Source organism: Zingiber officinale, chromosome 7A, assembly GCF_018446385.1.
Source record: "Zingiber officinale cultivar Zhangliang chromosome 7A, Zo_v1.1, whole genome shotgun sequence".
Taxonomy (NCBI): Eukaryota; Viridiplantae; Streptophyta; class Magnoliopsida; order Zingiberales; family Zingiberaceae; genus Zingiber; species Zingiber officinale.
In genome coordinates this window covers 27,700,165-27,719,031 of record NC_055998.1, presented here as the reverse complement: position 1 = coordinate 27,719,031, position 18,867 = coordinate 27,700,165, and the positions used below count along the sequence as shown (strand labels likewise).

The 18,867-nt window shown below is 37.8% G+C and overlaps 2 protein-coding genes across 2 annotated transcripts; both read left to right on the top strand.

Annotated features, from left to right (window-relative positions):
- LOC122000025 lies at positions 1-8,327 on the top strand. The gene is made up of 7 exons (XM_042554604.1): positions 1-341; positions 438-493; positions 5,723-6,089; positions 6,272-6,481; positions 7,486-7,578; positions 7,657-7,779; positions 7,868-8,327. The coding sequence occupies exons 3-7, from the start codon at positions 5,733-5,735 to the stop codon at positions 8,252-8,254; spliced, it is 1,170 nt and encodes a 389-aa protein (XP_042410538.1). The 5' UTR covers positions 1-341; positions 438-493; positions 5,723-5,732; the 3' UTR covers positions 8,255-8,327.
- On the top strand, positions 124-5,518 carry LOC121999300. The gene is made up of 5 exons (XM_042553999.1): positions 124-341; positions 2,700-3,536; positions 3,708-4,595; positions 4,684-4,789; positions 4,886-5,518. The coding sequence occupies exons 1-5, from the start codon at positions 124-126 to the stop codon at positions 5,516-5,518; spliced, it is 2,682 nt and encodes an 893-aa protein (XP_042409933.1).
- Positions 8,328-18,867: the final 10,540 nt, after the last annotated feature.

Genomic DNA, 18,867 nt, shown 5'->3' with positions numbered 1-18,867 from the left:
TTTGCCCAAGCTATTCCCTCGCCGATTCTTCCTTCTCACGCGATCCCTAACCCTCGCCGTCGCCACTCCTCAGATCACCCCCGCTCAAGCCCCAATAGATCCTCTCCCTTTCTTCTCACTAACATGCTCTTGTCGTCGCCACTCCTCACACCCACGCTCATCATCTCTGTCGCTGCTTCTCACCCTTTTTCCTCCCTAACCGGCGATCGCCATTGTCGTTCCTCTCACCCACGTTCACGCATCCTTGTCACCGCCGCCTCCAGACGCCGCCGGCCTCCATCACTCGTCTCCACCACGATTCCTCCACAGCACTGCCTCCTCTGTGATTCCTTAGGTTTACGGTAATCTTTTGAATCCTCAAATTAACGAAATCATTCTCCTTGTCATTGATCAACAATCGTTATGGAATTCTGAGAACCTTAAAACCTCAATTGCAGGAACAGAAGGAAGAATTGATTGGAGGTTTTGGTCTAATCAATTTGAAGATTTATAGGTATTTCTTTGTTACCTGATACCTTATGTTTTTGTGTACTGTTGATTTTTTCAATCTGAACCCTACCTCCATGAAAGTAAAACTGATTAATTCCCCAACCATACAAGTAAGTCCTTGTTGCATTGAAGTGAATCACAAATTTTAAAGTAAAAAAAAAAAGATTGTGAAGTGAATCACACATTCAATTAAATCAAGTGTTTAATGATCCAAAGATTAAGTACTAGAGGGTCAGAAAGTTGCTAACTTACATCAATCTTCTTTGCCTCAATAGAGTAACAAAAAATGTATAAGATATAGAAGGCAGAGGTTTGTTTACCAGCTGTAATATGAGTGAAAGCAAGGACCATGGTACAAAGGGCAGCTAGGAATAAGATATAGAAGGCAGAGAGGGTAGCAGTGGGTAGAAGGAATAGAGCAGCTAGGAATAAGTCAACCAATAAGGTACAAAGGGCATTCTATTTAAATGTAGATGGGGTTCCTAACTATTTAAGATAAAGAAAAAGTCTAATATCAAATCCAAAAATAATATGAAATTTAATGTGAATGTTAGTGTGAGTGTGCGCATACAAAAATAAATATCCTTCCAACTCTTTGTATGCAAGGTTAATGCATACATAACCTGGATATAGTTTTGGTCATAATCTTAAAATGATATGAAGTTTGATTGTCTATGCACACAAAATTACATGTTCATATAAAATTTCAATTCTTTAGCTAGCTAGGTATTAGAGGAAATAACATCAAAAAAATACAAACCTCTTGCTAATAAATCTCTTATTATGTTAAAAGGAATGAGACATGCAACTGTACTATTTATTCCATGAGCCAATTTCATGAGCAAAAATGCAAGTACTAACTAAGCATTATTCCATCCAAAATTATGAGCCAATTAGTAGAGGACAACTAAATTATGAAATATGTACAGTTTAAACAATAGAATTAGAGCTTTTGTTGGCGTTTGAAAACACACAGAAAAATCTTCATTAGATGTTCTTGTTGAAACCACAAATTGTAAGACTATCTACTTTTTATTCATTAGAGTACTCTATGTATGTATGTTTCTTTTCTTTCTTTTTTTTTTTCATGAAACTCTGTATCATAGATTAAGCATATAGACTTAGTAGCACATAGACTTAGCACATAGACTTGCTTGTTTTCTATGCTTCTTCAGCAACTCTAAAGTTAGTTCCAAACATTGATTCGTACTCTTGATATGGCTAAAGCTGGAAACCCTTAACCAAATCAAGATTTGTAGAATGGTGTGTTAAAGAATGGTGTGCAAGTTGATTCATTTAATGTTTTCTTACTCACACAGATTCCTACTTACTCTTTTGTTAACCAACACATATTATAAACAACTTAATACCATTAGAGATTAGTATATTAATTTTAATAAATTTTTCTTCATACCACACACCAACCTCTTTGGTATGTCTCTTCTTACGTGTATTAGATTTCACAAATTGAAGTTCCAATGATTTTACATTTTGAGTTGCATGTAGTATGTTTTTTAACTTTTATTTATTTACTTTAATATCTTCAGATTTTGACCTATTTGTTTAGGGATTTTGCTAGATTGAAATGAATAAATCCTGGAATACTCGGATAGAAGGTCCAAACAGTATGAGGAGGGTGTGGAACAGTTCATTAGAGATTGTTTACAGAATCCGAATATTGACCCCAATGACATTCATTGTCCTTGTTGCAAATGTATCAATCTTAAAAAAGGGCCGGTTAAGTCCATTTCAGAGCATCTTTATTTCCATGGTTTTAGTCAAAACTATGTGAATTGGATTTGGCATGGCGAGCCTGCTAAAGATGATAAAGTAAAATGGAGTGTCAACCAAGGGCCAATTAATAATGATTATGACAACTTTGAAACCGCTCATATGTGTGAAGCAGCGTACGATAACTATACAGAAAATCCTGAAGCGTTTATGAAATTTTTAGAGGAATCAGAGAAGCCGTTGTACAAGGGATGCGAACGTTACACAAAATTGAGTGCACTTGTGAAACTGTACAATACCAAAGCAAGACATGGAATGAGTGATGCTCTATTTTCAGATCTACTATTAGATTTTGGGGATATGCTACCAAATGATCACAATCTACCATCCTCCATGTATGATGTAAAAAAGACTTTGAGTTGTTTAGCGTTGACTCATGAAAAGATTCATGCTTGTTCAAATGATTGCATTCTTTATAGGAAGCAATATGAAAACTGCGTAAGTTGCCCTAGATGCGGTTTGTCACGGTGGAAGCTAAACAAAAATAAGGTTGAGAAGAAAGATGTTCCTGCTAAGGTGATTTGGTATTTCCCTCCCATTCCAAGATTTAAGCGCATGTTTAAATCTTTAGAGACCTCGAGAAATTTAACATGGCATGCAGATTCTACAAGAGTTGTTGGTCAGTTACGCCATCTAGTTGATTCACCATCATGGAAGTTGGTGGATCATATGTGGCCTGACTTTGAAAGTGAGCCAAGAAATCTTCGCCTAGCACTTGCAGCTGATGGCATTAATCCTCATAGCAACCTTAGCAGTCGGTACAGCTGTTGGCCAATCATGTTGGTCAACTATAATTTACCTCCAAATATGTGTATGAAGAGGAAATACATCATGCTAACTATGCTTATTTCAGGGCCTAAGCAGCCTGGAAATGATATTGATGTCTATCTGGAGGTGCTAGTTGAAGATTTGCAACGATTGTGGGAAGGAGTTGATGGAGTCTATGATGCTTATCGCAGGCAGTTCTTCACTCTTAAAGCAGTCTTATTATGGACCATCAATGACTTTCCTGCATATGGTAACCTTAGTGGATGTACTACACATGGTTATTATGCATGTCCAGTATGCGGAGAAGATACTTATGCAAGACACTTGGAAAATGGGAAGAAAATGTCATTTGCTGGCCATAGAAGATTCCTATCACGGTTTCATCCATATCGTAGGCAAATGAAGGAGTTTAATGGCATGGAGGAACTTGGAGAAGCAGCTAGACCATTATCTGGGATTAAGTTGTTTGACAAACTTTCTGACATAAGGTGTGAGTTTGGAAAGAAGATAAGTGTGAAAGGGAAAATAAAGAATGCAAAGGCTAATAAGTTGGAAGTCAATATAGAAGAAAAAGATTTAGGAGTAACAAATTTTAAAAAATGTTGGAAGAAGAAGTCAATCTTTTTTAATATTCCTTACTGGAAACACCTGCATGTAAGGCATTGTCTTGATGTTATGCACATCGAGAAAAATGTCTTTGAATCCCTCATTAATACTTTGATGAATGTTAAAGGAAAAACCAAGGATAATGTGGCAGCTAGGTTGGACATGGTTGAGATGGGGATTAGGCCTGAATTAACACCTATAGTTGGGGAGAAAAGAACATATCTTCCTCTTGCTGCGTGCTCATTCACAAAAAAAGAAAAGTTGCAAGTGTGCAAGTCATTAAAGGATATAAAAGTTCCAGAAGGTTTCTCTTCGAACATGAATAATATTGTGTGCATGGATCAGTTGAAGTTGACTTGCTTGAAATCCCATGATTGTCATGTATTAATGCAGCATTTCTTACCAATAGTCATACGTGATGTACTGCCAAAACATGTTAGATATGCCATCATAAGATTATGCTTCTTCTTCAAAGATATTTGTTGCAAGGTTATAGATGTAGCCAAGTTAGATAAGCTGCAATCTGACTTGGTTGTTACACTCTGCTTATTGGAGCAATATTTTCCCCCATCTTTCTTCGATATCATGCTTCACTTAACTGTCCATCTTGTTCGAGAAGTCCGATTATGTGGACCAGTTTACTTCAGATGGATGTATCCATTTGAAAGATGCATGAAGGTGCTTAAGAGTTATGTGGGCAGTCGAAAACATCCTGAAGGTTGCATTGTTCAGAGATATTTAGCAGAAGAAGCAATTGAGTTTTGTTCAGAATATCTTAATGGTGTTGATCCTATTGGAGTCCCTCAATCAATCCGAGACTCGAAAGCAAATATTTCTGGCTTGCAAGCATGCAACACACCAATTGTAGTGCCACAAGTTGATCTGCAACAAGCACATTTGACTGTGCTAGAAAATATGGAAGAAGTATCTCCCTATATAATGTAAGTGTTTTGTATTATTTATGATTCTGCATATGTAATTGAGATGGTCTAATGTCTGACACAAATTTATATATTAATACTTCTACAGTGAACATAAAACATTTTTGAAATCAATGTTTCGCAAAAAAGAGAAAGATGAAAGGTGGATACAAGATGCTCACAATAAGAGGTTTATTGATTGGTTTCGTGCAAAGGTGGATACTAGATTCATTAAATTATTATTATCATTTGCGCTGAACAACTTATATCTACTATTTTTAATCACCATATTCAAATTGAATACATGTTAGGTGGCTGCTGAAATTGACAGTTGCAATGGTGGAACAACATCGACATTAACATGGTTGGCCCATGGACCGCGTGTGCAAATCCTTAAGTATAATAGTTATGTGATAAATGGTAATTTATACCAAACAAAGGCACGGGATGATGACAGAGTTTGCCAAAACAGTGGGGTTTCTTTAGTTGCCATCACCATGCTTGTATGTAGTGCTAAAGATAAGAATCCCTTGCTAGCTGATGTGTCTTTCTATGGAGTGATTGAAGAAATATGGGAATTAGACTATCATCAATTTCACGTTCCTCTTTTCAAGTGCGCGTGGGTTGCAAATGACAAAGGAATAATCAACAACGATGAATGTGGTTTCACTTTAGTTAATTTGAACAAACGAGGACACAAGAATGACGAATTTGTGCTTGTAAGTCAAGTCAACCAAGTATTTTATATTGATGACCCATTAAAAAAAGGATGGTCAATTGTGCTCCCAGTTTCAAATAGATGTTATGAGGGAGATGATGATGATTGGAGCAGTATTCCAGATTCGCGACCAATTGATGATGTTGATACTCATTGTATTCCTGCACATGAAAGATATTTTAGATCAGAAATTGAGGGTGTATGGGTCACAAAAAAGAAAAAATGATGTTTTGTATTTTTATCCAATGTTTATGTTTTGAACATGAAGTAATGCTGTATGCACTTTAAGTAATTATGTTATGCAATTCTATATCATATGTACGCTTGTGTTGTTATTTATTTATATGTGTAATTGTAATTATATACATCATGTTTATGTTACTATTATTGTACAAATTTTAACATTGGTTACATTTATGTTATTATGTAGATAATACTCGATGGGTCGTAAAAAAAAGGGAGTAGCAGTTGAGGAGATACATGGAGTAGCCGATGTTGAGCTACATGGAGTAGTCGATGCGGAGCTACATGGAGTTACTGATAGAGAAGAACGTTCTGTAGATGTGCAGAAGAATAAACGAGGTCCTACATCAATGTGTAAACTCACTGCAGCTGCAAGATGGGGGAAAAAAGCGAAGATTGATTATGATGACATGGGGCGCCCATTATACAATGCAAATGGAAAGGCATTGCAATCGTACATTGGCTCTGTTGCTAGAACTATGGTGCCAATCAACATAAAGTCTTGGCCTACTGTTCCAGAAAATATAAAACAAAAAGTGTGGGAAGAGATCTCGGTAAGATTAATATATAAATATAATCCCAAATGAAATTAGCTTTCCAACTCTATGTCGTCATTGCCTTCTTTTATTCATTCTTATCATATTAGTTGTATAATCATCTAGCTTGTATGTTGATTTTTTCCTTATTCGTGTTCAACTTCTCTATTAATAGTACCAACTAATATTTTGTGTTGCAGAATGTGTTCGAATTAGCACCACAAAGCGAGGCTGCTGTGATGAATTCAGCATCTCAAAAATGGCGAGATTTCAAAAACAAGCTCACTAGCAGATTTGTTTGGCCAAATAAAGACAATCCTGAAAAATTAAGTTCTTCACCGAGTCAATATCAGATTCCAAAAGCAGTTTGGAAAGCATTTGTAGATGAGAGACTTCATCCATCATGGGAGGTACGTACTTATATGGTGTTAGGGAAAGCATACGTAATGGTGTTAAGGATTGTAGCAACTTTTTTACAGTATAGTGTTGTTTGTTCTTTTGTATTTGCAAGTTCAAAATCCTGCATTTATTGATTGTGTAGTGTTATTTGTTCATTTACATTTACAATTCTATGGAATATAAATTGTTTGCTTACAAGTCTTTATAGTTAAGTTAATGGTTTGTTTGCTTACACATTTGTAAGTTCCTGCACGTAATGGTAAGGATTTGCAAGTTCCTTAAATTTCAGTGGCAATTTCCTGCACGTTTGTAAGTTCCTGCACGTTTGTTTGCTTACACGTTTTAAATTCTGTTTGTAAGTTCCTTACGTTTGTTTGCTTACACGTTTGTAAATTCTGTTCTAAATTCTGGTCACGTTTCAGATTGCAGCAAGTTTTATACGTTTCAGATTGCTTTCACGTTTTATACATTGTTTGCTTACATGTTTTAAAGTCTGTATGTAAGTTCCTTACATTTCAGTGGCAAGTTCCCTACACGTTTGTAAGTTCCCTGCTCGTTTGTAAGTTTCTGCACGTTTGTTTGCTTATTCTGTTTGTAAGTTCCTTACTTCATATTGCAGCAAGTTCCTTACATGTTTCAAATTACAGCAAGTTCCTGCACGTTTCAGATTGCAGCAAGTTCCTGCACGTTTCAGATTGCAGCAAGTTTTATACTTTGTTTGCTTGCAGATTGCTTTCACGTTTCAGATTGCAGCAAGATATCTACTTTGTTTGCTTTCAGATTGCTTTCACGTGTTATACATTGTTTGCTTAACAATGTGTAATTGTCTGTTTAAAGTCATTGGATTGTTCACGTTTCAGATTACATTGTTTACATTTCACGTGTTATACATTGGATTGTTCATTTTAAAGTCTGTAATTAATTGTCTGTTTTAAAGTCTGTTCATTTGCATTTGCTATATATATATATATATATATAATCCATACAAGTGTTTATGAATATATCTTCTATGTAGGTTATTCATAACAAGCAAAAAGAACGAACGATGCATTATAAATACCATCACAGATTGTCTCGCAAGGGTTACATCGGGTTAGAGGCTGAATTGGTAAGCTTCGAAGCATTGTATTTGTCATTTTCAAGCAAGTATTTAATATTATGTAACTAATCATTTTTGGAATTATAGAGGGAGAAAAAATTAATTGCTGAACATGAGGAAGTTGATAGATCAATACTTTGGCGTAAAGCTCGCGAGGATAAATCTGGCAACATAACAAATATGGAGATAGCAGAAGTCGCCGAAAAAATTGTAAATATTTTTTTTATCTAATTTTCATATTGACTTGCTAAATAATATTGAAATTTTTGTATTGATATGTTACTATCTCATATTGTAGGATGACTTGTTGGAAAAGAAAGTCAAAGGAGAGTTCAAATCTTCTGGGATGAATGATGTGTTAACCACTGCCTTAGGAAATCGAGAACACTATGGACGTGTTAGAGGCGTGGGAGGATGTGTAAAACCCCAACTCTACTTTAAAACTGCTAGAAAAAATAGGGAATCAGTCCCAAAGGATTCAATCGATAAATTCAAAGAACAATCAGAGGAGAATAAGAGCTTGAAGGCTGAAGTAGAGAAATTGAAGGCTCAACTTGCCCAGGTCGTTGATAATCAAACTTGTGAGGTTGTGATATCAAACAAGTCCTCAAACATGAATGACCCAAAATGGAGAGATGATGTGGAGGTTTATGAATGTGGCACTTCAAACTTGGAGGTTCTATAATTCTTAATTTTATGTCAAATTTATTTTTCTTTCAAATTTAGATATTCATATACAATTTCTTATTGTTCTTAAAGGGGAAAAAAATGTAACTTGGCTGTGAAGCAACGTGAAAATGTGATGGCATACGGTACAATACTATCAGAAGGAGGCCCAAATATATTGATTCATCATGTTCCACTTGGGGAAGGGAATTTCTGTTGGTGCAACATCCCTCAGGTCAAGGTTGACCTGTTTGACCAAGCTGAGTCTTGGTTTGGGTTTAGATGTTTGACAATAAGATATTGATTGAAGAAGAGTCAAGTAGGTCAAGGTTGACCGGATACTTGACCGGGAAGTCCTAACTGGGATGTTAGGCAAAATGAAAGACCTAGTGAGTGAAGCTAGGCAGTATGAAAGTCCTGGTGAGTGAAGCCAGGCAGAAGGAAGTCCTGGTGAGTGAAGCCAGGCAGAAGAAAGTCCTAGTGAGTGAAGCTAGGCAGATGGAAATCCTGGTGAGTGAAGCCAGGTGAAAGTCCTAGTGAGTGAAGCTAGGCAGATGGAAAACCCTAGTGAGTGAAGCTAGGTGAAAGCCCTGGTGAATGAAGCCAGGCAAGGGAAAATCCAGATGGATCAAGGATGATCGGACATCTGGTGCTGGGAAGTCCAAGTAGGTCAAAGGATTGACTGGATACTTGGCATGAAGAAAAGTCCAAGTAGGTCAAAGGGATTGACCGAATACTTGGCACAGAGAAAAGTCCAAGTGGGTCAAAGGGATTGACCGGACACTTGGTAAGGGAGTCCTAGCAGGTCAAGGGAGTGACTAGATGCTAGGCATGACATACCAACAGGTCAAGGTTGACCGGATGTTGGTTTGGGAGGTTTAGGACTTGGTTTTGGACAAAAACCAAGTGCTGGATCGATCAGTGGATCGATCCAGGCTCTGGATCGATCAGTGGATCGATCCAGGCTCTGGATCGATCAGTGGATCGATCCAGACCTGTCCCAGCGAACAGAGAGCTTCTGGATCGATCCGTGGATCGATCCAGAGGTCCCAATCGATCAGTGGATCGATTGGGACGCGGCTGCTTCGCGCGATAAGCGCTGGATCGATCCGTGGATCGATCCAGGCGCGTTTCCAGAGCACAGAGGCGCTCTGGATCGATCCGTGGATCGATCCAAAGCCTCCCCGATCGATTGGGAACATTCGAATCGATCGGGATCCGACCGTTGGCGCCGCTTAAGGCCGCAGCGTTCGATGGCTTCAGACAGAATTTCTCCGATTCACTCCAGAGCTCTCGCCAACTCCTCCACAGCGCTCACAAAGCTCAGATCGCCAGTTCTTGAAGGATCTTGGAAGCTCTCCAAGTCAAGAGGCGGATCAAAGCCAAGAAGAGAAGCTAGGGTTAGGGTTTTGTACTCATTGTAAGCTTGTAAGCTTGTATTTCTTGTATCCTTTCCCTCTCTTCTTGTATTGAATATTGTAGGGCTTCTCCGCCCTTGGTAGTTACCACAAAGGAGAGTTTTATTTAGTGGAGGGTGTGTGTGTTGGTGTGGATCCTTGGATTAGTCACCTCTTGTGAGGTGGATACCAAGTAAAACCAACCGTGTTAGCGTTGTGTGTTTGTTTCTGTATTTTCCGCTGCACATCTTTGAAGGAACAAGCAACGCCGAGCACCGAGCGAACGCGACGAGCTATTCACCCCCCCTCTAGCTACTTTTGGTCCTAACAAGTGGTATCAGAGCAAGGTTGCTCTTCACCGGAATCACCGCTGGAAGGGGCAAACATATCAAGAAAAGCTAGAGGGTGAAGAAGTTGGAGCAAATTCTTCAAGTTCAAGATTCTATCAAGCTCAACTTCAAGATGCAATTCCAAGATGGACTTGGATTTGACACAAGGGTGGCTCCACCATACACATCGGCAAGCTTCGATTCTTGGAGATCAAGAATCGAAAACTTTCTTATGATGGAGATAGAGCAATGGTTTGCTCTAATGGAAGGCTTCAAAGCTCCAACGAACTCCAAGGGCAAGCTTCTAAAGAAAAGCAGATGGAGCTCAGAGCAAATTCAAAGGGGCGAGGCAAATGACAAAGTGACCAAGCTTCTGGTCAACTTATTGCCTAGCCACATCTTGGCTCGAGTTGGAGAATTCGAAGATGCCAAGGAGTTTTGGAGCAAATTGGCCAAGCTTCATGAAGAGATCCCCTCCACTGTACAAGATCATGAAGAATCCAAAGAGGGTGACTCTTTGGAGCAAGACCAAAAAGAGGAAATCCAAGAAGCTTCATCCTCAAGGGAATGCACCGAAGGGAACAAGGAGGGAGCATACTCCTTGTTTCACATTCAAAATGATGAAGCCTCCACCTCTAGGATTGAGGGGGAGCAATTCTTGGTGACGCCGGATCAAGAAGAAGGAGAAGCTTCTACATCCGGGTCAAGTGAAGAAGAAGAAGATTGTGCCACCTCCGAAATTCAAGAAATATCAAATGGAGGAGCAAGTGCCATCCCTATACAAGAAGGTATAAATGTTTCAATTAAAAATAAAAATCATATAATATTTTTTGAGTGTAGGGAAAGTGGGCACTACAAGAGCAAATGCCCTAAATTGGCCAAGAAGAAGGGCCAAGAGGCACAAAAGGGCAAGGAGAAGCTCAAGGAGACCACCCCCGGGACAAAGAAGAGCAAGGAGCACATTGTGTGCTTCTTGTGTCAACAAAAAGGGCATTACCGAAGTCAATGCCCCAAGGGGAAGAAGATGGTCGAGGCTCAAGGAGGCACTAGTCAAGGGGGAGCCTCCAAGGTAAAAAGGAAGGTAACTTTCGTTGAGCCTATTCCCTTGCAAAATGGTAAAAAGCATGCTAGGTCAAATTTTTATCATTTTAATGCGATTTACCATAAGAATAGGAAGCACGAGGGCTTTAAGGAAAAGCATGTGGCCCTACATGCCAAAACTACTATCCCTAAGGCTAGGAATGTGGGTAAAAACCTAGGCAAGAACATTAAGGATAATAGATACAAGCCCAAGAATAAAAATGCTCATGGATCAAATGAAAACCAAAACTAAGGACTTAGTGATAGAAAATCAAGTCTTGAGATCAAGGCTTGATAAAATGGAAAAGACCCTAAAAAGGATGGAAAATATCCTATTAGGGCAAAATGAGCATAACCTAGGTTTAGGGGTACAAAAGCCATCCAATGGCCATAGAGGTTTGGGATACAAACCAAAGGCTAAGAAGGATGTGCCCTCTTACCATAGAGCTCCATATAGTTATGGAACAAACCCTAGGTCTAGTGGTCAAGCCAAAAGTGCTAGGGAAGTCATCCCTAAGAGTATTTTTGCAATAAATGTGACTAAGACTTCTAAGAAGTCTAAGAAAGTCACAAACAAGGTCACAAGGGAAGTTATCCCTAGAGTTGACCTAGAAAATGTGACCAAGGCTTCTAAGAAGCCCAACAAGGTCACTAGGAAGGTATCTAGGGAAGTTATCCCTAGTGAGTACCTAGAGCATCCAAGGAGCACCAATAGGTGTTGGGTTCCTAGGAGCATCTTCTCTACCCCATAGATGGGTTAGAGAGTGTCAACTCCGATTAGAAGGGTAGTTAACCCAACTTTGATGAAATTGACACTCAATGAGCATTTTCAAGGTTTTAGTTAACCTTTGAAAATGAAATGAACCTTTTGATTACTCCTTGAAAGAGTAAAATGTGCCTAATGGTGGAAGAATTGATTTTATTTTAAAGTGGCATAAATTTGAGAAAACACAAGAACTACCAAGTTGGGATTTTGGTATGTTCTTAGGAAATTAAAGGCAAACTAAGCCTTAATTTAAAAATACTACTCTTGAGGAAACATGGTATATGCCAACATTTGAGGACGTGTTTACTTTCAATTGGCATACATTAAATCAAGGAAATTAGAAATGCCAATTTAGGTTTTGGCATTCTCTGGTAGCACTTTAGGGCAATCTAGGTTTAAGGTGTAAGTTTAGCTAAGACTTTAAGGATACTTAGATAGTTAATCTAGGTATATTTTATTTATGCTAAATCTTGCCATGATTGTTTGCCCATCATATGCCATGACATCATGTCTATTTTTGCATTCATGTTTTATTATGAAAAATCCAAAAATACCATGTCATGACATTCATACATCATGTAGTAATAGGATATTTTCTTTTGAAAATTATTTTCTTTTGATGTATGCCATAACATAATCATGCATTTAGTTTAACTCCTTGTAATTAAGGACGAATGGCATTTAACGACACTTATTAACAAGTGACATCCTGGGTGGATGTCTAATATCTCTAAAATGCCTAGATAGATATGCATGATCCCTAGATTAGGGCAAAAACCAAAATCTACATCTCACAAAGACTATAAGGTGACTTGTATGTGTTTTAGTGCATATTATATACAAGTGAGATGTTAGGATGATGAACAAAACTCAAGATGTTGATTTAGTGCATTCTTTTGAGATTTAGGTTCATCAAAACACATAGTTATGTGTTTTCCCATCATTGGGAAAGCTAATGTACAAGTCATGTGCATTAAGCCCAAGGAATGTGATGGGATATTGGTTTTGAAAATGTTTTTAAAATGTTTTTGGAAAACCTTGGTGAAGGCTATCTTTTGATAGTAATCACCATTGAATAGTTAGACACAAACTTGAAGAAAAACACTAAAGTTTTTGCAAGTTTTTAAGTTTGTGTCAATCTTTGAAAATATGATGTATTTTCATATAAAGCTATTTTTCCATGATTAAGTATGCCCTAAATAATGTCTACACGAAATTTCATAATTTTTGGATTTTTATAGAATTTTCTAGGGGTTTCTGAAGTTGACTGAAATGGAATTTCAGCAACTATCAGAGCTCCAATCGATCCATGGATCGATTGGAGTTCCTGAATCGATCCGTGGATCGATTCAAACGGCAATTCCCGCGAGCAGAAGCTCGCTGGATCGATCAGCCGATCGATCCAGGGAGTCTGAATCGATCAGTGGATCGATTCAGAAAGGTTCAATCGATTGGAACCCAACTCCAATCGATCCAAGTTGCTGATTTTGGCTGGGAAGGCCTGATTTCAGCATCTTTGAACCTCTTTGAGTCTAGGTAACCATTCCAAACCCCTTAAATACACTTGTATACATACAAAGGGGTGTTTTCATGTTGAAAACAAGGATGGATTGGTTAACGAAGACTAAGTAGAAGTTTAGGTTGAGGTTGTTTCAAATTTTGAATATTTGAACCTCAAAACTTCTAAATTTGGGTTTCCTAATGGTTTAGGGATTCCAAGTCATTGTTGGTGCAATGACAGAAGTTACCACCATGTCTTTAGGGGAAGGGACTCTTTAAAGACATGAAAATTATTTTTCATGAACCTTGGAAGGTGGTTAACCTTCTGTTGTGAACTTGCTCAAGGTTGAGCATTTAAACTTGAAATGGAGAAAAATGGGGAGTGGATATCCTCATTATTTCAAGTGGACACTCATGTGGTATATAATGCTCAAGGTTGGGTAGTTGTCTACATTGAGGGAGAAGTTAAGGATAAATGAAGGGTATGAGACCTTCATTATCGTGTTGATCACAACGAGTGAAGTTGTGATCACGATGAGTAACTCTTCAGGGGGAGAGTCTTCAACAAATGGATTTGTTGGAAGTGTGCCCAGAATTGGAGCATAGGTTGATGTGTGTCCAACGATGGGTTGATGTGTGCCAATAGGGGGAGAATGTATGGTTAAGCTTAGTCCTTCATTACCTATGGGAAGGTCATAGGGGGAGAATGAAAGGACTCATGAAAGGGAGTAAGTTAGGCTTTCATTACCTAGAGGGAGTTTGCCCTCTTAGGGGGAGAATGAAGAGCTTAATTTATGCTTTCATTACCTAGTGGCATGAAGAAGGAGGCTATGGGATTAGCCTAACTTACATGTGGTATTGTAAGTGATAGTGTTGGTATTGTCAAACATCAAAAAGGGGGAGATTGTTGGTGCAACATCCCTCAGGTCAGGTTGACCTGTTTGACCAAGCTGAGTCTTGGTTTGGGTTTAGATGTTTGACAATAAGATATTGATTGAAGAAGAGTCAAGTAGGTCAAGGTTGACCGGATACTTGACCGGGAAGTCCTAACTGGGATGTTAGGCAAAATGAAAGACCTAGTGAGTGAAGCTAGGCAGTATGAAAGTCCTGGTGAGTGAAGCCAGGCAGAAGGAAGTCCTGGTGAGTGAAGCCAGGCAGAAGAAAGTCCTAGTGAGTGAAGCTAGGCAGATGGAAATCCTGGTGAGTGAAGCCAGGTGAAAGTCCTAGTGAGTGAAGCTAGGCAGATGGAAAACCCTAGTGAGTGAAGCTAGGTGAAAGTCCTGGTGAGTGAAGCCAGGCAAGGGAAAATCCAGATGGATCAAGGATGATCGGACATCTGGTGCTGGGAAGTCCAAGTAGGTCAAAGGATTGACTGGATACTTGGCATGAAAGAAAAGTCCAAGTAGGTCAAAGGGATTGACCGGATACTTGGCACAGAGAAAAGTCCAAGTGGGTCAAAGGGATTGACCGGACACTTGGTAAGGGAGTCCTAGCAGGTCAAGGGAGTGACTAGATGCTAGGCATGACATACCAACAGGTCAAGGTTGACCGGATGTTGGTTTGGGAGGTTTAGGACTTGGTTTTGGACAAAACCAAGTCTGGATCGATCGATGGATCGATCGACCTCTCCCAATGAAATGGTCGGATCGATCCGTGGATCGATCAGAGGTCCCAATCGATCGATGGATCGATTGGGACGCTGTTGATAGCGCTGGATCGATCCATGGATCGATCCAGCGCGCCGCGATAGGCGCTGGATCGATCCGTGGATCGATCCAAAGCCTCCGATCGATTGGGAACATTCGAATCGATCCGACCGTTGGCGTCGTTTATAGCTGCAGGCGTTCGATGGCTGCACAAGAATTTCTCCGATTCACTCCAGAGCTCTCGCCAACTCCTCCACAGCGCTCACAAAGCTCAGATCGCCAGTTCTTGAAGGATCTTGGAAGCTCTCCAAGTCAAGAGGCGGATCAAAGCCAAGAAGAGAAGCTAGGGTTAGGGTTTTGTACTCATTATAAGCTTGTAAGCTTGTATTTCTTGTATCCTTTCCCTCTCTTCTTGTATTGAGTATTGTAGGGCTTCTCCGCCCTTGGTAGTTACCACAAAGGAGAGTTTTATTTAGTGGAGGGTGTGTGTGTTGGTGTGGATCCTTGGATTAGTCACCTCTTGTGAGGTGGATACCAAGTAAAACCAACCGTGTTAGCGTTGTGTGTTTGTTTCTGTATTTTCCGCTGCACATATTTGAAGGAACAAGCAACGCCGAGCACCGAGCGAACGCGACGAGCTATTCACCCCCCCCTCTAGCTACTTTTGGTCCTAACAATTTCAAGGTATCTATTGATGCTGTGTTAGATGAAGGAGCAGAGCTTCCAATTCCAATTCGGTCTGGACCAACACTCGTCAATGATGCCATTGGAACAATTGTTGCCTGGCCTAAAGAGTTGGTAATGCTACCAACGAAGAAGGTACTTTCAATTTTCTTAAAAAGTTGGTATTTGAAAAAACCTCAATCATTTGAATACTCATACGAATGTTTTATAATATTGTAGAATAATGCGCAACATCAATTATTTTCTCCTTCGGATGTTCATGGTCATCAGGATAAGTACAAAGAAATTGAAAAAACATTGCCGATGGCATGCAAGTATATCTACTCGTATGTTATCAGATTGATGCATGAAGATGAGAGTATACACATAGAATTTGATGAAGCAATGTTTGGACGTCCTAAAAGTGTATGGTTGCTAAGAGAAGATATCTTGTGCCTTATGGAGATGAAAGAGATAGGTGCTAGGCAAATTTTGGTTTACATGGGGTATGTTATGTCTTAAATACAATATTTATTCAAATGCTATGCTTTGTTTGCAATATTTATTCATATACTTTTGTTTGGTTCACATGGGGTATATTTAGATTTGTCATTACTTTATCATTACCTTGCAATTATCTTGCAGTTACCTTTACAAATACTTGAAGAAAGAAAATAGAGCTGAGTGTGTTTCATTTGTGGATCCTGGTCACATACCAACATGTGGTGTGGGCGAAGAAGGCAGTAAATTGTCACAACATATTGCTGAGCAGTTGAGAGCATCAAACAGAGATAGTATCTGCTTCATTCCATACAATACTGGGTAAAATTTTAATTATTTATCAATTCCTACTACATACTAGTCAATGTTATATTTTCATTTGTCCAGGTACCATTGGATTCTAACTATAATTAATGAAGATAAGAATATGATATATTTATTGGACTCTTTGAGTAATAGGAACCGAGATCATGCTTGGCAAACTATTGTGACCAAGTAAGTAGTAGATTATGTTGATTGTGAATATATACATTAAATTCATTAGAGGTTGAAAAAATAACTTTCTATCTTTTACAATGTAGTGGGGTCAAGTTATACAATGCATCAAGGGGTATTTCAAAAGGACCTGGTTTTAAACAATTGACGGTATGTATTGTGACTATGTATTTAGACATCAGTTAATAATTCTTATTATTTGGCCTATAACTTATTGATGACTTTTTCAATTTGATTAGGGTAATCTAAAACAAAAAGGTGGTGTTGAATGTGGATATTGTATAATGCGATACATGAAAGAGATAGTCTTGGATGAATATCCCCAATTGGAGATGAAGGTGAATTTCTTATTTATAAAATATCTTCTTTATGAAATATTGAATCATTTTACATTGACTCTCAAACTTATGTTTATGTTTCAGTTTGCAACATCAAAAAACAAACAGTATTACGATCAATCTCAGTATGATGAACTCAGAAGCGAATGGAGCGAATTCGTCTACTTCTATATTGGTGCTTAAGTGTAGGCTACGATATAAATTTTGGATTGTATTTAGAGAATTTTGGATAAAAAAAATTTTGAGTTATGGTTATACGTGTCTTTTATGAATACACTTTTGGATTGTATTTGATACATATTTATGATATATTTGTTTAATTTTGATGGTGAAAAATATTGTGTGATCATATATTCTTTTGGCCAATTAAAATTATATTGTAGTAAAATATTATCAATTACTTCGACAGTAAGAATAAATGATGGAGTAATACAACACAAAAGACTTCTATAAATTTAAATAGTGGTGTAGTTAAAGAAACTATTTACTTCACTACTGATCAAATTTGGAAAGTAATTCGTATCAATTACTTCGCTACATTTGAATTTTTTGTTGTAGTAAAATATGCTCTATTACTTCTATACTACGATGAAGTAGTACGATAATGAATACTTCGACTAAGTCAAATTATGCGGAAGTAAAATAAAACATTTACTATACCAAAATATAAAAAATGTGAAGTTGTATACATATTTTACTTCGTCAAATAACGTAACTTATGAAGTAATATATCGATTTTACTTCGGTATTTTTAAAGGTCTTGATGAAGTAATATAACTTTTTTACTTCAAAATCGGTTCGATTTTGAACCGGTGATAGACTTCGGTAATGTGTGGTGAAGTAAAAAATTTACCCTTTTACTTCACGTGCGTCTACTTCGGTAATTTATTACCTATTACTTCGGATAATATCCGAAGTCTATTAACGATTTTCACATAGTGGCTTGTATTATTTTTAAGCTCAAGATCCTAAGAGAGGATTACTTCAGTCCCATTGACATCTTTTAATTGAACAGAAAATATTCTTCAAATAGAGCCGAGAACGTTCTGATATAGCAAATGAATCAACCGTCTTTTATATCTATAAAGTCATTCCCGAGAATAAATAAGAGATATAATTAAGTTCCTCCGAATAGTGTTCTAATCGATTTATTTCTTAAATAGAATATAAAAATTGTTAAAGTCTTTAACATCGTTGATTGGGGAATAATTAGTAAGGCATCATGTGAATATAAAAAGATTGATAGATTTGTTGAGGTGGTTCCAACGGAGGGTTAAATTAATATCTGGCTAATTGGGCTGCTCGGTCCGATTCGTTAGCTTTTCGGCTTGGCTCCTTGGTCTCCCGGCTCATTTTTTAGCCCCTTGGAATCTTGACCTCTAAAAGTCTTTTGTTTCCTTGGCCTCTTAACTTCTAAAGACCTCTTGTCTCCTGGTCTCTCGGATCTCTCGATTTCGGAACGATGTAGGATGAAGAATCATTTTAGAAAAAGAATAATCATGACATAAATTTTAAATTGTTATAAAAAAAATCCATGTATGAATAAATCTTATATTATTTATGAAATCAAATAATGATAGTGTGAGATTGGAATAGACGGAAAAAACCTATTAATCTCGATTATTTTATAAAAAAAGACAACGACATGAATAAATTAAAATTATTTAAAGAATTAAATAATAATAATACAAGAATTGAAATGAAAGGAAATGTCCGCTCTCTCTATAAAAGGTAGTTCTTTTTGAGATCCAAGGTACATATATGCACATTTACGTACATTAAAACTTTAATAGTTATCTTCTTTCTCTAACTTAAGTGTCGGAGTTGTTACACTAGGGAACCCATGACCATTATTCTAACTCTCTTCTTCTTATTTATCTTTGTCTAGGCTCTCAATCACATCATCATCCCCGTTGT